We start from the raw sequence: 14,446 nt of genomic DNA, 5'->3' as shown, positions 1-14,446 counted from the left end.
CAGATTTGTCCTTCCCTGTTACTCAGTCTGGAGAGATGATGTGAGCTAGACCCCAGCCCCATACCGGCAGTCCTGCACCGCCAACGAGGGGCTGCAGTGGCCACCGCTGGGCACACACAGGCAGACTGGCGGAGTGGGGTCAGGCACCGGCTGGTGTCTGGGCCTCATCAGGAGATGAGACAGACCAGGTCCTCCTGCTGCGGCCCGGCCTCTGCTGCATGCTCGGCCCTCCTGCCCGTTTGGGGTGGTCACAGCCCCCTCTGGGGGGCTGAGGGGGACACGACTGAGCCTGAAGCACCGAATCCCAGCTCGAACGGCCTCTGTGGACTCAGGAGATTTGTGCCTCCAAACCCGAGTGAAATTTCTGGCTGAGGACAAGACTGCTTAGCTTCCTGAGATGTTCCGGGTAATGAGTAAAGTGTGTAAAGGAATTCTGGGAAAGCACATGCTTTACACACCTTCACATCAGGCAGTATCCTGAGGCTGAGCTTTTGCACACATTTTGATCAAAGGTGAATGAAACTGTGTTTAAATTTGCACGAATCCCTGCAGCCCAGCGGCTTCTCTCTGTGGCTTGTTGTAAGTTAGTAGTGTCACTGTCGCTTTTAATATGTGTCCATTTTACAGATACAAAGAAAAATGCGCACAAAACATCCACTTATCTTAGATTTTATTGGGTGCTTGCATCACGCTAGAGATGCAAAACCGCAAAGCGGTTCTGCTGGCGCGGGGGCCACGGCGGGGCCGTCGGGGGAAGCAGGTCGGGCCTCAGGCTGCGGGCTGGTCGGGGGCGCCGGGCGGGGCGGGCCTGGGGGCGCCTCCTGGCGGCTCAGCATCGTCTGATTCCTCGTCTCCAGCTTCCGAGCCCACTCGCTGCGGAGCCTGGGGCGGGCGACCGTTTGGGCTCAGGGAGGACTGGGGTCAGCTGGGCCCGTCTGTGGGCACCTTGGCCGCGTGCGAGCTAAGCTGCCCCCTCCCTGCCGGCTGGTGCCCGCACTTCAGGCCTTGCCTGCCACGGAGGGTCTCACTTGGGCTCCTCCCGGAAGGGAAAGCGGGGACCCAGCTGCGTCCTGAACTCGCACCTGGGGACGCGCCCGTGTCTGCAGGCACCTGTGCTCCCAGGGTCTGGATGCGTCCTCACGCCGGCCCCTCGGGCGGAACCTTCCTGGGAAGGTGGCCCGCTGCGGTGACCACAGCACAACACACGGGGTGCCCCCGGGCGGGAACAGCCTGGCCAAGGGGTCAGGCTCCCCCAGGCCCCACACCTGCCTGTGGGCCACGTGTGAGCGTGTGGTTTGGTTTGGAGGGAGGCAGGTTGGGGGGCGCCTGGCCGGACTGACCTCCAGGGCTGGCGGGCAGACTGGCAACGAGCGTCCCCGCAGACGCCTGTCCCAGTGCCCAGGGACCCAGGTGAGGAGGGCGCCTCCCAGCAGCCGGTGGAGAGGCTGGGACAGCCGGGCCCCGCGCCTCGGCCACGCTCCTGCCCTTTTCCAGGCTGTGGGTGGCCCTGGGGACGTGGCCCAGAGCTGCTGCCGGCCAGGAGTAAGGTGTGGGCTGGGGGGGTCCGAGGCCCCATAACAGCCACTTCTCTCCAGAGAGGCGAAGATGTCACCCCCTTCCCCAGTCCGGCCCCTAGCAGCCCAGGACCTCTGTGACTAACTGGGCCGGTGCTGACCCGTGGCCCACTCTGGGGACCTGCCCCCATGGGCCAAAGACCCAGAACATCCCAGGGCCTGATGACACATGAAAGACAGGGACAAGGCCACGGAGACCCAGGAAGGAGCCTGGGGTGGGGAGGAGCCATTCGTGTGAGGGTTCTGTGCCAGGACCCCTGCCGCAGGAGGCCAGGTGGGCGCAGTGACCAGCTCTGGGGGCTGCACCGCAAGGAGAGGAGACGTCACGGCCCCCACACCTGTGTCGAGTGGCCGGAAGCCTTGGATGATGGGTGGGGGGCGGCCAGCACAGCAGCCAGACCTCTGGCTGCTCACAAGGTCAGTGAAGGCCTGGTCCCGCCGCGGCCCCCAAGAATCCTCCTTTCCAGCCCAGCTCCCAGGGCGGCAGCTGCTGGTACTATCTGGGGACTAAGGCTGCGCCCACTTTGGAAGTTTCTGGCCATTCGGATCCTTGTCTAGGTGCAAACTCTGTGCTAATACGCCCTCTTAGCTGTCCACGAGCGGTTACTCCTGGGCCTGCTCGGGGTCGCCTGAGCTCAGGGAGACGCCCTCAGAACTCACAGGCCCCTGGAGTCCACCCAGAAAAGAAAGGGGTGGCTTTGAATCTGCAAGTCAAGCAAATGTGTGGGAAGGAGTAGGAGGGACACGTTGTTTTATCCTGAACTCAGTGGGAACAACTGTCAGAAAACAGACAAAGCCAGACTAACCCTGGGCAACAACTTCCTACAAGACCCTCAGGAGAGTGGGGATGAATGGATGGGGTGATGGAGAGATGGGGTGAGGAGGGATAAGGTGATGGAGGGGTGGGATGATGGAGGAATGGAGTGATGGAGGGAGGGGGTGATGGAGGGAGGGGGTGAAGGAGGGATGGGGTGATGGAGGGATGGGGTGATGGTGGGATGGGGAGATGGAGGGATGGGGACAGGGAGGGATGGGGTGAAGGAGGGATGGGGTGATGGGGGGACGGGGTGAAGGAGGGATGGGGTGAAGGAGGGATGGGGTGATGGAGGGATGGGGGAGGGAGGGATGGGGTGAAGGAAGGATGGGGGAGGGAGGGATGGGGAGATGGAGGGATGGGGGTAGGGAGGGATGGGGTGATAGAGGGACGGGGTGATGGAGGGATGGGGGAGGGAGGGATGGGGGTGATGGAGGGATGGGGATGAGGGAGGGATAGGGTGATGGAGGGATGGGGGAGGGAGGGATGGGGAGATGGAGGGATGGGGGGAGGGAGGGATGGGGTGATAGAGGGACGGGGTGATGGAGGGATGGGGGAGGGAGGGATGGGGGTGATGGAGGGATGGGGGTGAGGGAGGGATAGGGTGATGGAGGGATGGGGAGGGAGGGATGGGGAGATGGAGAGATGCGGGAGGGAGGGATGGGATGATAGAGGGATGGGGGAGGGAGGGATGGGGTGAAGGAGGGATAGGGTGATGGAGGGATGGGGGAGGGAGGGATGGGGTGTCCTCTCTCCCACTAGTGATTCAATGATGTGACTCTGAAGCTGAGTTAATGCGGCTGGTGTTCAGGGTTTCGTACCCGTTTCTCCTGTGACACTGATCCGGGGGGAGGAAGTGGGAGGTAGTGGTGGGGTCTGCGGACGCCCGCGTCCTGAGGGCTGAGCAGCCCTGGTGCAGGTGTGTCTGTGCCCCCAGGTCGCTGGCTCTGCGCTCACCTGTCCAGGGCACTCCTGCGCATCCTCATGTCCTCGTTCTGCAGCTGTTTAGTGTGAAGCTCGATTTTTTTCTCCCAAAACATTTTTATCATCCCAGCATCATAGGATACCCTTCCCGGATTCTTCAAGGTGTAGCTTTTACTCATTTTCTGGGTAAAGGAGAATTACAAGACCTCAGTCACTTTGTGCTGTGTTGGTGCGAGAGCACATGAAACCAGCTTGTTAACAATAAAGAAGTTGGCTCGGCCCCAGACATTTCCCGGGCACCCTGTACATCTTTTTGGGGCGTTGGACTGTCAGCCCCTCATGGCCTGTCTAAGACCAGTGGCCCTGCCACCTTCTGGAACGGTTTCCTGTATTAGAGGAAGTAGCAGCTGATGGCAAATCCCATTTTGGGTCCTTGGATGTTTCACGCGGGTGATCTTGGGTGAGGACGGCTGGCAGTTCATATGGCTCCACATGGCAGGTGTCCCTTCCTGAGCCCCCCGAGCTGTCGCTGAACCGTGTCCTCCAAGTCCTAGGTGGGGGTCCCAACCCCCAGGACTGCAGAACGTGATTGAGGTAATTAAGGCTAGAAAAGTTCACTAGGGTGGCCCTGACCCAGTAGAGCTGGGGTCCTTATAGGAAGAGGAGGTCAGGGCACAGACACGCACAGAGGGGCACCCCGTGAAGACCCGGGGAGGAGGCGGCCGTCCACACGGCAAGGAACGAGGCCTCAGGGGACCCCGCTGCCCAGACCTGGCTCTTGGAGTCCAGCCTCCAGGATGGAGACGTTCAATGTCTGTTGCTTCAGCCTGTGGTACCTTCCAGCACCTCAGTGCATAACCAGGTTTCCAGCTTCTGTAAGCTCGGGGCCCTAGTGTCTACCCTGCACACACGACCCCGACACGCCTTCTTCTGGACGTCCCAGTGCTGTGCCTGGGCTTCCTGCCTCCTGGGTGCCTTTCCAAACACACCCCAACCAATCCAGAGACTCCCTCTACGGCTGCCACACGCCGGGCCACGATCCACTTGCCCTCATCACCCAGGACCAGGCACCAGAAAGCCAGGGACAGCCCTGCACCCCGGGCCACTGCAATCAGTCAGCTTGCCCTGCCTCACCTGGGCCTTCCCACGGAAATCACAGCCCCCTCTCTCCCTGCCCCCCAGCCGACCCTGCCGCTCCCCGGGAGGCCCTGCCGGGTGGGGCGTGCCCCCTCCTCTGGGGACCATGAGTGACAAACTGTTCAACGGCAGTCACAGCCTGATCTGCTGGCCTGGCTGCACCCCACGTGTTCTATCAAGACCCCATGTTTCAGAACACACAGGTGGACACTGGGTCAGAAGAAGCCCGGTGGGAGATTCCAGGACCCCAGTGGACCCCTGAAACCAGCCGAGGTCATTGGAAAGGCACCCCGGCTTAATTAGAAATCGAGATCAACGTAAGTTTCTGGGGACAGAATGAGCTTTTGTTTTTCATCTAGAGTTGGCTGCTGTTAAAACCTCAGGCCGGGGCTTCCCTGGTGGCGCAGTGGTTGAGAATCTGCCTGCCAATGGAGGGCACACGGGTTCGAGCCCTGGTCTGGGAGGATCCCACATGCCGCGGAGCGGCTGGGCCCGTGAGCCACAACTACTGAGCCTGCGCGTCTGGAGCCTGTGCTCCGCAATGAGAGGGGCCGCAGTGGTGAGAGACCCGCGCACCGCGATGAAGAGAGTGGCCCCTGCTTGCCACAGCTGGAGAAAGCCCTCGCACAGAAACGAAGACCCAACACAGCCAATAAATGGATAAATAAATAAATAAATAATAAAAGTGTTTAAAAAAAAAAAAAACCTCAGGCCGTGCGCTGAAGGGCCAACCAGGCTGCTCCCTGCTGGCAGAGGTGGAGTGGGGGGCGGGGGGGGGCAGCGGTGGGGCCGCGGGGAGGCGGAGCGGGGGGGGGGGCCGCGGGGGGGCCGCGGAGGGGCAGTGGGGAGGCAGAGCGGGGGGGCAGCGGGGGGGCCGCGGGGAGGCGGAGCGGGGGGGGGCAGCGGGGGGCAGCGGTGGGGGGAGGGCGGGGGGGGGCCCAGCCCTCAGCCCCCACAGCGCCGGCTCCCTTGTTGCTCCACCTCCACGAGGCTAGTCCACGGCTTCTAGCGAAGAAGGGGCCCAGCGCCAGCCTGTCAACACACGCTGCATGTGTGTGCATGTGTGCACGCGTGCCTGTGTGCGTGGGCGTGAGTACTGGGGAGCAACTTCTGTGCTCTGGACACTGGTTGACCCTCAGGACAGAGGGCTGGCCATAGGGACAGCTGCTCACATCTGTGGCCAGAGCTGGACCCAGGCGCAGTGTGGGAGAAGGAGATGGTGCTGGTGCAGGAACCCGGGAGAAAAGAGGAAGAATGATGAGCCGCCCGCTTCGCAGTCTAAAAGCTTCTCGGGGAGGCCAGCCCTCCACGCTCAGGCGCAGGATGCTTACAAAAACTAAAGAAGAAACCAGAGCCTGGAGACCGGCAGCAGATCCCTTAAAACAACTTTAAATCTCCGAGGCTGCTGGCTTGTTGGGTCGGGGTTTACGCGGCTGCGTGACTAACCCCAAAGCGCCAAGCCTGCACCTGCTGTGGATTCTGAAGGAGAAACAAAAAAGACACTTGCAGGCGTCAAGGGCGGAGGGTGGAGCTGGCAGGGAGGGTCTGGGCAGGAGGGCGGGGCAGGCGGGGAAACGGCTGGGAGGGCTGTCCTGTCCGAGCCGCGGGGGGGGGCCGCCCCCCCTCCTGGTCACTGCCCTCCACACCAGGAGCCCGTGGGGTGGGACGGCCTGCCCTGCACCCATCTTTCAGGGCCATCGTTTATTTTGGTCCTCACCCTGGCACGTGGGGCTAGGCTGTCTTCACCATGTTCTCGCCAAGCAGGTGGCGACGGGCTGGATCTGGGAGCAAGTGCAGCCCAGCTGGGGACAGGGTCTACTGTGACAGTGAAATTGCAGAACACCATGGGCGCGAGGCGAGACCCCTCTTCACTCTGTGTGACTCTGCGTGGCCCTCTGTCCCTCGTTCTGGAATGTAGCCCCTCCCCAGCCTCCAGGCATGAGCCCTACTCCGCCGTCACGTCCACACTCCGAGGACGCCAGCCTCTCCTGACCATCAGGCAGGGTCCCTCCTCTGGGTCCCATGGGCCTCGGTGTGTCTCCAGGTGACCGCAGGCTCCCTGTGGCACCAGGACACACACGTGTATTTGCAGAGCAAATAAAGGAATGAGTGAGCTCCGTGAAAGGAGGCTGTTAACAACTCCGAAATCAGCAGTGATGGGGAAGGAGCCAAGATGGTGGAGGAGACCCTGAGCTCACCTCCTCCTGCGAGCACATCCAGACTCTAACAACCGCTCACAGGGCAGCTGTCAGCGAGAGTGACCAGAGGCTGGCAGCATCTCCCACAGCTGAGGGTATACGGAAGGAAGGAGCCGCCACCAGACAGGCAGGAGGGCTGGAGACACAGTAGAGCCAAGACCCCCACCCTCGGGTCTGCAACCCACAAATGGGAGGGATTTCACAAGCATAGAGGTTCTCCCCAAGGAGCAACGGGTCTGAGCCCCACGTGTAGCTCCCCAGCTTGGGGGTCTTGCACCAGGAAGATGAACCCCCCGAACGTCTGGCTTTGAAGGCCAGTGGGGCTTACTTTCAAGAGAGCCAGAGGGCTGTGGGTAATAGGCTCTGCTCTTAAAGGCAAAATCTCACACACTCCAAGACCCAGGGCAGAGGCAGTAATTTGAAGGAGCCTGGGTCAGACCCCTTGCTGATCTTGGAGAGCCTCCTGCCCCCCCAGGGGACACAGATGTTGACACCCCCTGGGGACACAGATGCTGCAGCAGCCAGGTTTGGAGGCTTGTTCTACCACATGGACACAGATGCTGGCAAGGACCATTTTGGTGTCCTCTCTCTAGCCTATTAGTGCCAGGGGCTTACCCAACATGAGCCGGTCAGCACCAGTCCTGGGACTGCCCCCCTCCTCCCCGGCTGAGCAGCAAGTTGCACAGGGACCCAGCCCTGACCACCAGCAAGTCCAGGGTCCAGCCCCACCCACCGGTGCGCCAGCATCAGCACTGGGGATTCCCCCAAGCCCCATACTCAGCTGCGGTAGGACCCATCTCCAAGTGCCCCAGGTTGCAGTCGGCCATGTGGGGACCTGGCCCTGGCCACCAGTGGGCTGGCAGTGGTCCCACGCCCCACCTGGGCCACACGGCTAGCTGCTCAGGAAGGCTACCCTGCCCTTCACTGGGCCCACAGTAGTCGGTGCCACCACAACAGAAGGGTTCACGCAGCCCACGTGAAGTTCACCCCTAGAGCACAGAGCTCTGGTGCCAGAGGGAAGTGCACTGCTGGGCCCCACGGAACATCTCCTACAGAAGGCCACTCATCCAAGACTGGGAAACGTAACCAAATATCCTAACACATAGAAACAAACACAGGGAATTAGGCAAAATGAGGAGACAGAGGACCTCAGGAAAAGAACTAAACAAAAGGTAATGATCATAAAGATGTTCACGGAACTCAGAAGAAGAATGAACACAGTGAGAATTCCAACAAAGAGTTACACAATATAAAGAAGAACCAAACAGAGCTGAAGACTAGAATTGCTGGGGAAAAAAAAAACAACACTAGAAGGAATCAACTGTTGATTAGATCATACAGAGGACTGGATCTGTGGTCTGGAAGACAGAGTAGTGGAAATCATCTGAAATGAAGAGATGAAGATAGTTTAAGAGACTTCTGTGACAACATCAAGCGTACTAACATTCGCATGATAGGGGTCCCAGGATGAGAAAAGTGGGAACAAGGAGCAGATAACTTACTTGAAGAAATAATTGCTGAAAACTTCCCTAAGCTGGGCAAGAAAAAAGACATCCAGGTCCAGGAAGCATAGAGAGTCCTAAACGAGAACAACCTAAAGAGGTTCACATCGAGACATATTACAAGTAAAACGGCAAAACTAAAGATAAAGAGAGAATCTTAAAAGCAGCAAGAGAAAAGCGACTAGTTACCTACAAGGGAACCCCCATAAGACCATCAGCTGACTTTTCAGCAGAAACTTTGCAGGCCAGAAAGGAGTGGCAGTGTATATACTAAGTGATGAAAGGGAAAAAAACCTATAACCAAGGCAAAGCTATCTTTCAGATTTGAAGGGGAGAAAAAGAGTTTTACAGACAAACAAAAGGTAAAAGAGTTCAGCACCACTAAACCAGCCTTACAGAAATGTTAAAGGGATTTCTCTAAGCAGAAAAGACCACAACTAGAACTTATAAAAATTATGAAAGAAAAATCTCACTGGTAAAGGCAAACATACAGTAAAAGTAGCAGATCGGCAATGTATAAAGCTGGAAAGAAGGTTTAAAGACAAAATCATTAAAATCATCTACATCCACAATAAGTGGCTAAGGTGTAAAATATAACATCAACTAAACTAAACGTGTGTGTGGGATAAAAATGTAGGGTTGTTAAGATGCATTTGAGCTTAAGAGGTCATCAAATAAAATAATCACGTATTTATATAGGTTGTTATATATGAACCCCATGATAGCCACAAACTAAAAACCTGTAACAGATACACACACACACCAAAGAAAGGAATCAAAACATAACATTAAATAGTCATCAAATCACAGGGAAGGGAGCAAAAGAAGAAGAAAGAAACGAAAAAGAACTAAAAACTATCAGAAAACAACTAATATAATGGCAATAAGCACATATCTATCAATAATTACTTTAAATGTCAATGAACTAAATGCTCCATAAGACATAGAGTGGCTGAGTGGATGCAAAAATAAGACCCATATATGCTGCCTACTGAAGACTCACTTCTCATCTAAAGACACACACAGACTAAAAGTGGGGGATGGAAAAAGGTATTCCATGCAAATGGAAATGAAAAGAAATCTGGGGTAGCAATACTTATATCAGACAAAATAGACTTTAAAACAAAAATTGTAACAAGAGACAAAGAGGTATATTACGTAATGATGAAGGGGTCAATCTAATAAGAAGTTATAACAATTGTAAATATGTATGTATGCACCCATCACGGGAGCACCTAAATACATAAAGTAATGTTAAACATAAAGGGAGAAATAGATAGTAACACAATAGTAGTAGAGGACTTTAACTAGCAACTTATATCAAAAGGATGGATCATCTAGACAGAAAGTCAGTAAGAAAACACTGGCCTTAAACGATGCATTAAGCCAGATAGACTTAATAGACACATGTATATGTTTATATTTTATCCAAAAGCACCTTAATTCATTCTCTGAGGCCAGCATCACCCTGATACTAGAAAGAAAAGACACCACAAAAAAGAAAATAACCCCGATATCCCGTCCACAGCCAATATCCCATCCGTGGATGGTGAGGACCCCGACGGTGAACACCGTGTGCCCGCACGGCCAGCCTGCTCCAGCCGCTTGGGGTCTCTCTCTCCAGATCACAGCCTGGCCTCAGTGGCTTCCCCTCTGGATGCCGGATGGTGCCGTGTGCTTGCTCACTGCGACCCGCCCCACGAGCTCCAGCCCCATGAGCTCGGACCCAGGCTCTCACGGGCTTCTGCACGTTCACCTTTGGGGGAAGCAGAGCCCCCACCTGCCTGACCGCAGGGCCATCTTATCGGCCTGGTCACGTCTTCTCTTGCTGGGGACTCTCTTCCGGAAGCATCCAGGGCACCCAGGACAGCACCAGAAGCACCTATAGCATCTGGGGCTGTGGTACATGGAAGGAAGGAAGGAGGGAAGGAGGGAAGGAAAGAGGGAAGGAGGGAAGGAGGGAGGGAGGAAGGCAGGAAGGAAGGACGGAAGGAAGGAAGGCAGGAAGGAAGGAGGGAAGGAAGGAAGGAGGGAAGGAAGGAAGGAAGGAGGGAAGGAGGGAGGGAGGAAGGCAGGAAGGAAGGCAGGAAGGAAGGAGGGAAGGAAGGAAGGCAGGAAGGAAGGAGGGAAGGAAGGAAGGAGGGAAGGAAGGAGGGAGGGAGGAAGTGTTGTGGCCACAGGGACAGCTGGTGAAGGTGTTCACAGCTCCGTTCAGCGCTGGGTGGCAGCTGGTACTCAGCCCCTCCTGCGGCCAGAGAGCAGCGGGGGCCCCGGGGACCCTCCTCCTGAGTGGGGCAGACACATCCCTGACCCCGACCCTGACCCTGTGACCTTCGAGGTGAAGGCAGAGAAGGGGGTTCCCTGCTCTGCCCGGCTGCTGGCCCGAGTCCAGAGGAGCGGGTTTTGGTGGAGGAGCCCCTCCCCGGGGCCTCTGGGTTCCCTGCCTCCCACCGGCGGCACAGGGCAGGCTTGTGGGGGGCCCTGCAGGCACATGCTGCCCAGCCCCACCTGAGACAGCGCCAGGGCAGTGGGTGCTCAGCCGGGCTGCCCGCCTCAGCCTCAGGGGACTGGCCCCACCGTGCTCCCCATGGCTTCTTAGAAGCAGGTGGAGACCGGCGTCCGCCACACCTAATCAGGGTCAGGAGGAGGCTGTAGAATCTGGGAGATCTCAGCTAAGACGTTACACTAACTTGTCACGTTGGCCCCTCATGAGAGGAAGTGGGAGGCCCAAGAGGAGGTCCCCTGGGCTTTGGAGACTGACCCAGTGCTGGCCCCAGGCCTCCAAGGGGTGGAGGCCCATAAGGAAGGCAGGGGGTCCTGGGGGAGGGCAGGGTTCACTGGGAGAGGACAGGGGTCCCTGGGAGGGCAGGGGTCCCTGGGGGAGTGGGCAGGGGTCACTGGGAGAGGGCAGGAGTCCCTGGGAGGGCAGGGGTCCCTGGGGGAGTGGGCAGATGTCCCTGGGGTGGGCAGGGGTCCCTGGGGGAGTGGGCAGGGGTCACTGGGAGAGGGCAGGAGTCCCTGGGAGGGCAGGGGTCCCTGGGGGAGTGGGCAGGTGTCCCTGGGGGGGGGCAGGCATCCTTGGGGGGGCAGGGTCCCTGGGGGTGGGCAGGTGTCCCTGGGGTGGGCAGGGGTCCCTGGGGTGGGCAGGCATCCTTGGGGGGGGCAGGGTCCCTGGGGGAGGGCAAGGGTCCCGGGGGGGGCAGGCATCCTTGGGGGGGGCAGGGTCCCTGGGGACCAGCTTGTGGGTTTGAGTTTCCTGCCCCCTGCTCAGCCCTCGGGAGCACTCTGGTCTCAGTGGAGCCGGCCTCACCTCTGGAGCTGTGGCAGCTCCACCAGGGGTCCGTGGTGTCCTGTGTGGCCCGAGGAGCCTGTGACCCCTGGTTGCCTGGTAGGCGTGGCCTCTGGGCCTGCAGAGCTGACGGCACTGACCCTGAGCCCCGGCTCCCCAGTGCTGCCCCTGGCGGTGCCCCCAGCGGCCTCGCCTGACCGCCCAGGGGCAGCTCTCCCTCCGCCTGGGATACACCTGGCCGCGGGGGCGAGTGTGTCGGGTAGCGCTAAAACCTTCAGGTCGACTATTGGACAGAATACAGTAAAGTAAGGCTGACGGAAGCGCTCACTTTCAACCAGTTCTTCTGCACTCACCCGACGCAGAAATCAGGACCCCAGCAGCCCCTCGAGCCCAGAGCCTACAGCGAAGCGAGGCTGGTCTGACTGTAGCTCCCGTTCCTGCCCTGGGCCAGGCTGGCCCGCCAGCTGCCTGCCTGGTGCGGGTCTCCGCGGAGGCCGGCTGGGCTCCAGGGCGAGGCTGGAGGGGGAGCGGCGCCCCGCCCCGTGTGTGAGGCCCTCGGGCTCTGACCGCGGGTGACCCCGGTGCGCAGCCGCCCGAGCTCCGCGCTGCCCTGGGAACCTGGGCCGTGCGGTGGGGCTCAGGGAGCCGACACGGCGCTGGATCCCCTCAGATCCCGGGACAGCTCCCCCCGCCCCCCGTGATGCACCTCCCTGGTGGGCGGGCTCAGGACGGGAAGGTTCTGGAACCTGGCTCAGGCAGCCAAGAAGAGGGACCCGGAGCATCTTCAGGGAGCGCCGTGTGATGTCATATGGGTGTTGCTGCCGCCGTGGCCTCCAGCTCAGGGACGCGGGAGCGAGGTCAGGGCTGTGGAGGCCACTGGGGCCGGTTCTGAGGAGGCGGGAGGGCGACGGCTTTTCTGGGGGCCCCGTAGACCAGAGGACTTAGAAACGCGGCAGTTTATCCCCCCGGGGCCGAATCCTCGCTGGCGGTGCTGCCGGTGAACTAAAAGAGTGAAAACGTGGGCGACTGTGTGTGGGGCTGGGGTGCATCCACTCAAGGGTTTTGCCTCCGGGAGGGACCAGGGGTCGGCGCTGGACTCGTTCTGACCGAGGGAAAAGTTGACATTTTAGGTGAGGTTGGCTGTTCTCCTTGCGGGGCTTCCCAGAGACACAGGGTATCAGAGCTTTAACTCTCGGGAAGACCAGCCCTTCAAACCCTCACGGAGCAGAAACAACGGACAGACAGACAGACAGAGAGACAGACAAGGGGCACCAGAAAGCCAGCAGCGGACAGTGGAAACAGTCCAGCAGTCGGCCCCGGGGTGGGAGCAAGGGGGAGGGGGCCGGCAGCTTGGTCTCCATCCCGGGCTTTGTCACCAGAAGGCTGAATGGGAGAAGCTGCTAACAAAGTTAAATCCCCAGAAAACGCAAGTGTGCGGCCCTGGCTCCCACATCCCACGGACGGCCCACCCCCGGGGTCGCATCACCCAGGCTTACTCTGAGGTCTGTCCGGGCCGGTCGGCGCAGCCCCTTTAGGCAGGTGTCCTCCCGTGTCCCCAGCGCGCCTGGACTGTGTCTGCCCGTGACTTTTATACGGGCTTGGTGACACAGTGCCTGGCATCCGGTCAGAGGCCGGAAAGACGAGCTGCCTTCAGTCTGGCGGCCCCTGGAGACACAATGGGCTCCCGCCACAGGCCCTGGCAGGCACGCGGCCCTCGGCTCCCCGGCCAGAAACCGGAGGGCAGCCCGGGGGCTCTTCCCTGCTCGCTGGCTCCTGGCAAGATAGTGTTACCAAAATCACCGCCTTCTCTTCCGGATGGGCTGCTCCTGAGAAGCCTCGTAGGCTGAGGTTAAAAAAAAAACCAGCTGGCATCAAACCCCCTTTATCTTAAGATGTATGAGAGGAAGGCCTCCAAACGATACATGATTATGCTCATAGTAAGGCAGCCATATCGTAAATAGCATTCTTTTAAAATTTTTCTTTTATACTGGAGTACAGTTGATTTACAATGTTGTGTTAGTTTCAGGTGTACAGCAAAGTGATTCAGGTATACGTATACATATATCCATTCTTTTCAGACTCTTTTCCCATGTAGGTTATTACAGAGTATTGAGTAGAGTTCCCTGTGCTGTATAGTAGGTCCTTGTTGGTTATCTAGTTTATATGTAGTTGTGTGTATCTGTTAATCCCAAACTCCTAATTTATCCCTACCCCCTCTCCCCCTTGGTAACCACAAGTCTGTTCTCTGTGTCTGTGAGTCTGTTTCTGTTTTGTAAATAAGTTCATTTGTATCATTTTTTAAGATTCTACATATAAGTGATATTATATGATGTTTGTCTGACTTACTTCACTTAGTATGATCATCTCTAGGTCCATCCATGTTGCTGCAAACGGCATCATTTCATTCTTTTTGGATCCACCTCCTAGAGTAATGAAAATGAAACAAAAATAAACAAATGGGACCAATTAAACTTAAAAGCTTTTGCACAGCAAAGGAAACCATAAACTAAATGAAAACACCATCCACAGAATGGTAGAAAATATTTGCAAATGATGCGACTCACAAGGGATTAGTCTCCAAAATATACAAAGAGCTCATGTGGCTCAATACCAAAAAACCAAACAACCCAATCAAAAAATGGGCGGAGGACCTAAATAGAAATTTCTCCAAAGAAGACGTAAACATGGTCCACAGGCACATGAAAAGATGTTCAGCATCACTAATTATTAGAGAAGTGCAGACCAAAACTACAACGAGGGATCACCTCACATCAGTCAGAACGGCCATCATCAAAAAGTCTACAGATATCAAATGCTGGAGAGGGTGTAGAGAAAATGGGAAACTTCCTACACTGTTGGTGGGAATGTAAACTGTGGAGAACAGTATGGAGGTTCCTTAAAAAACTAAAAATAGAGCTGCCATGTGATCCAGCATTCCCACTCTTGGGCGTACATCTGGAGAAAAACATAATTCGAAAAGAAACATGCAGCCCTATGTTCACAGCAGC

General features: G+C 57.4%; 1 protein-coding gene and 1 long non-coding RNA gene across 2 annotated transcripts; both read right to left on the bottom strand.

The window, feature by feature from the left end:
• Positions 1–653: 653 nt before the first annotated feature.
• LOC309631042 lies at positions 654–13,041 on the bottom strand. The gene is made up of 3 exons (XR_014246032.1): positions 12,935–13,041; positions 3,346–3,494; positions 654–882 (listed from the first exon to the last, which is right to left on the bottom strand). It is a non-coding gene; the product is annotated as an uncharacterized lncRNA (long non-coding RNA).
• LOC309630519 (uncharacterized protein) lies at positions 5,348–12,799 on the bottom strand (the record flags this gene model as incomplete). The annotated part of the gene is made up of 5 exons (XM_082395830.1): positions 5,348–5,928; positions 6,167–10,777; positions 11,460–11,703; positions 11,840–12,326; positions 12,660–12,799. The coding sequence occupies 4 exons, from the start codon at positions 12,797–12,799 to the stop codon at positions 10,032–10,034; spliced, it is 1,617 nt and encodes a 538-aa protein (XP_082251956.1). The 3' UTR covers positions 5,348–5,928; positions 6,167–10,031.
• Positions 13,042–14,446: the final 1,405 nt, after the last annotated feature.

The sequence above is a fragment of the Balaenoptera borealis genome, assembly GCF_965194805.1.
Source record: "Balaenoptera borealis genome assembly, chromosome: 6".
NCBI classification, from domain to species: domain Eukaryota; kingdom Metazoa; phylum Chordata; class Mammalia; order Artiodactyla; family Balaenopteridae; genus Balaenoptera; species Balaenoptera borealis.
Note: the sequence above shows the minus strand (reverse complement) of the source record. Positions and strands in the feature narration are given on the sequence as shown.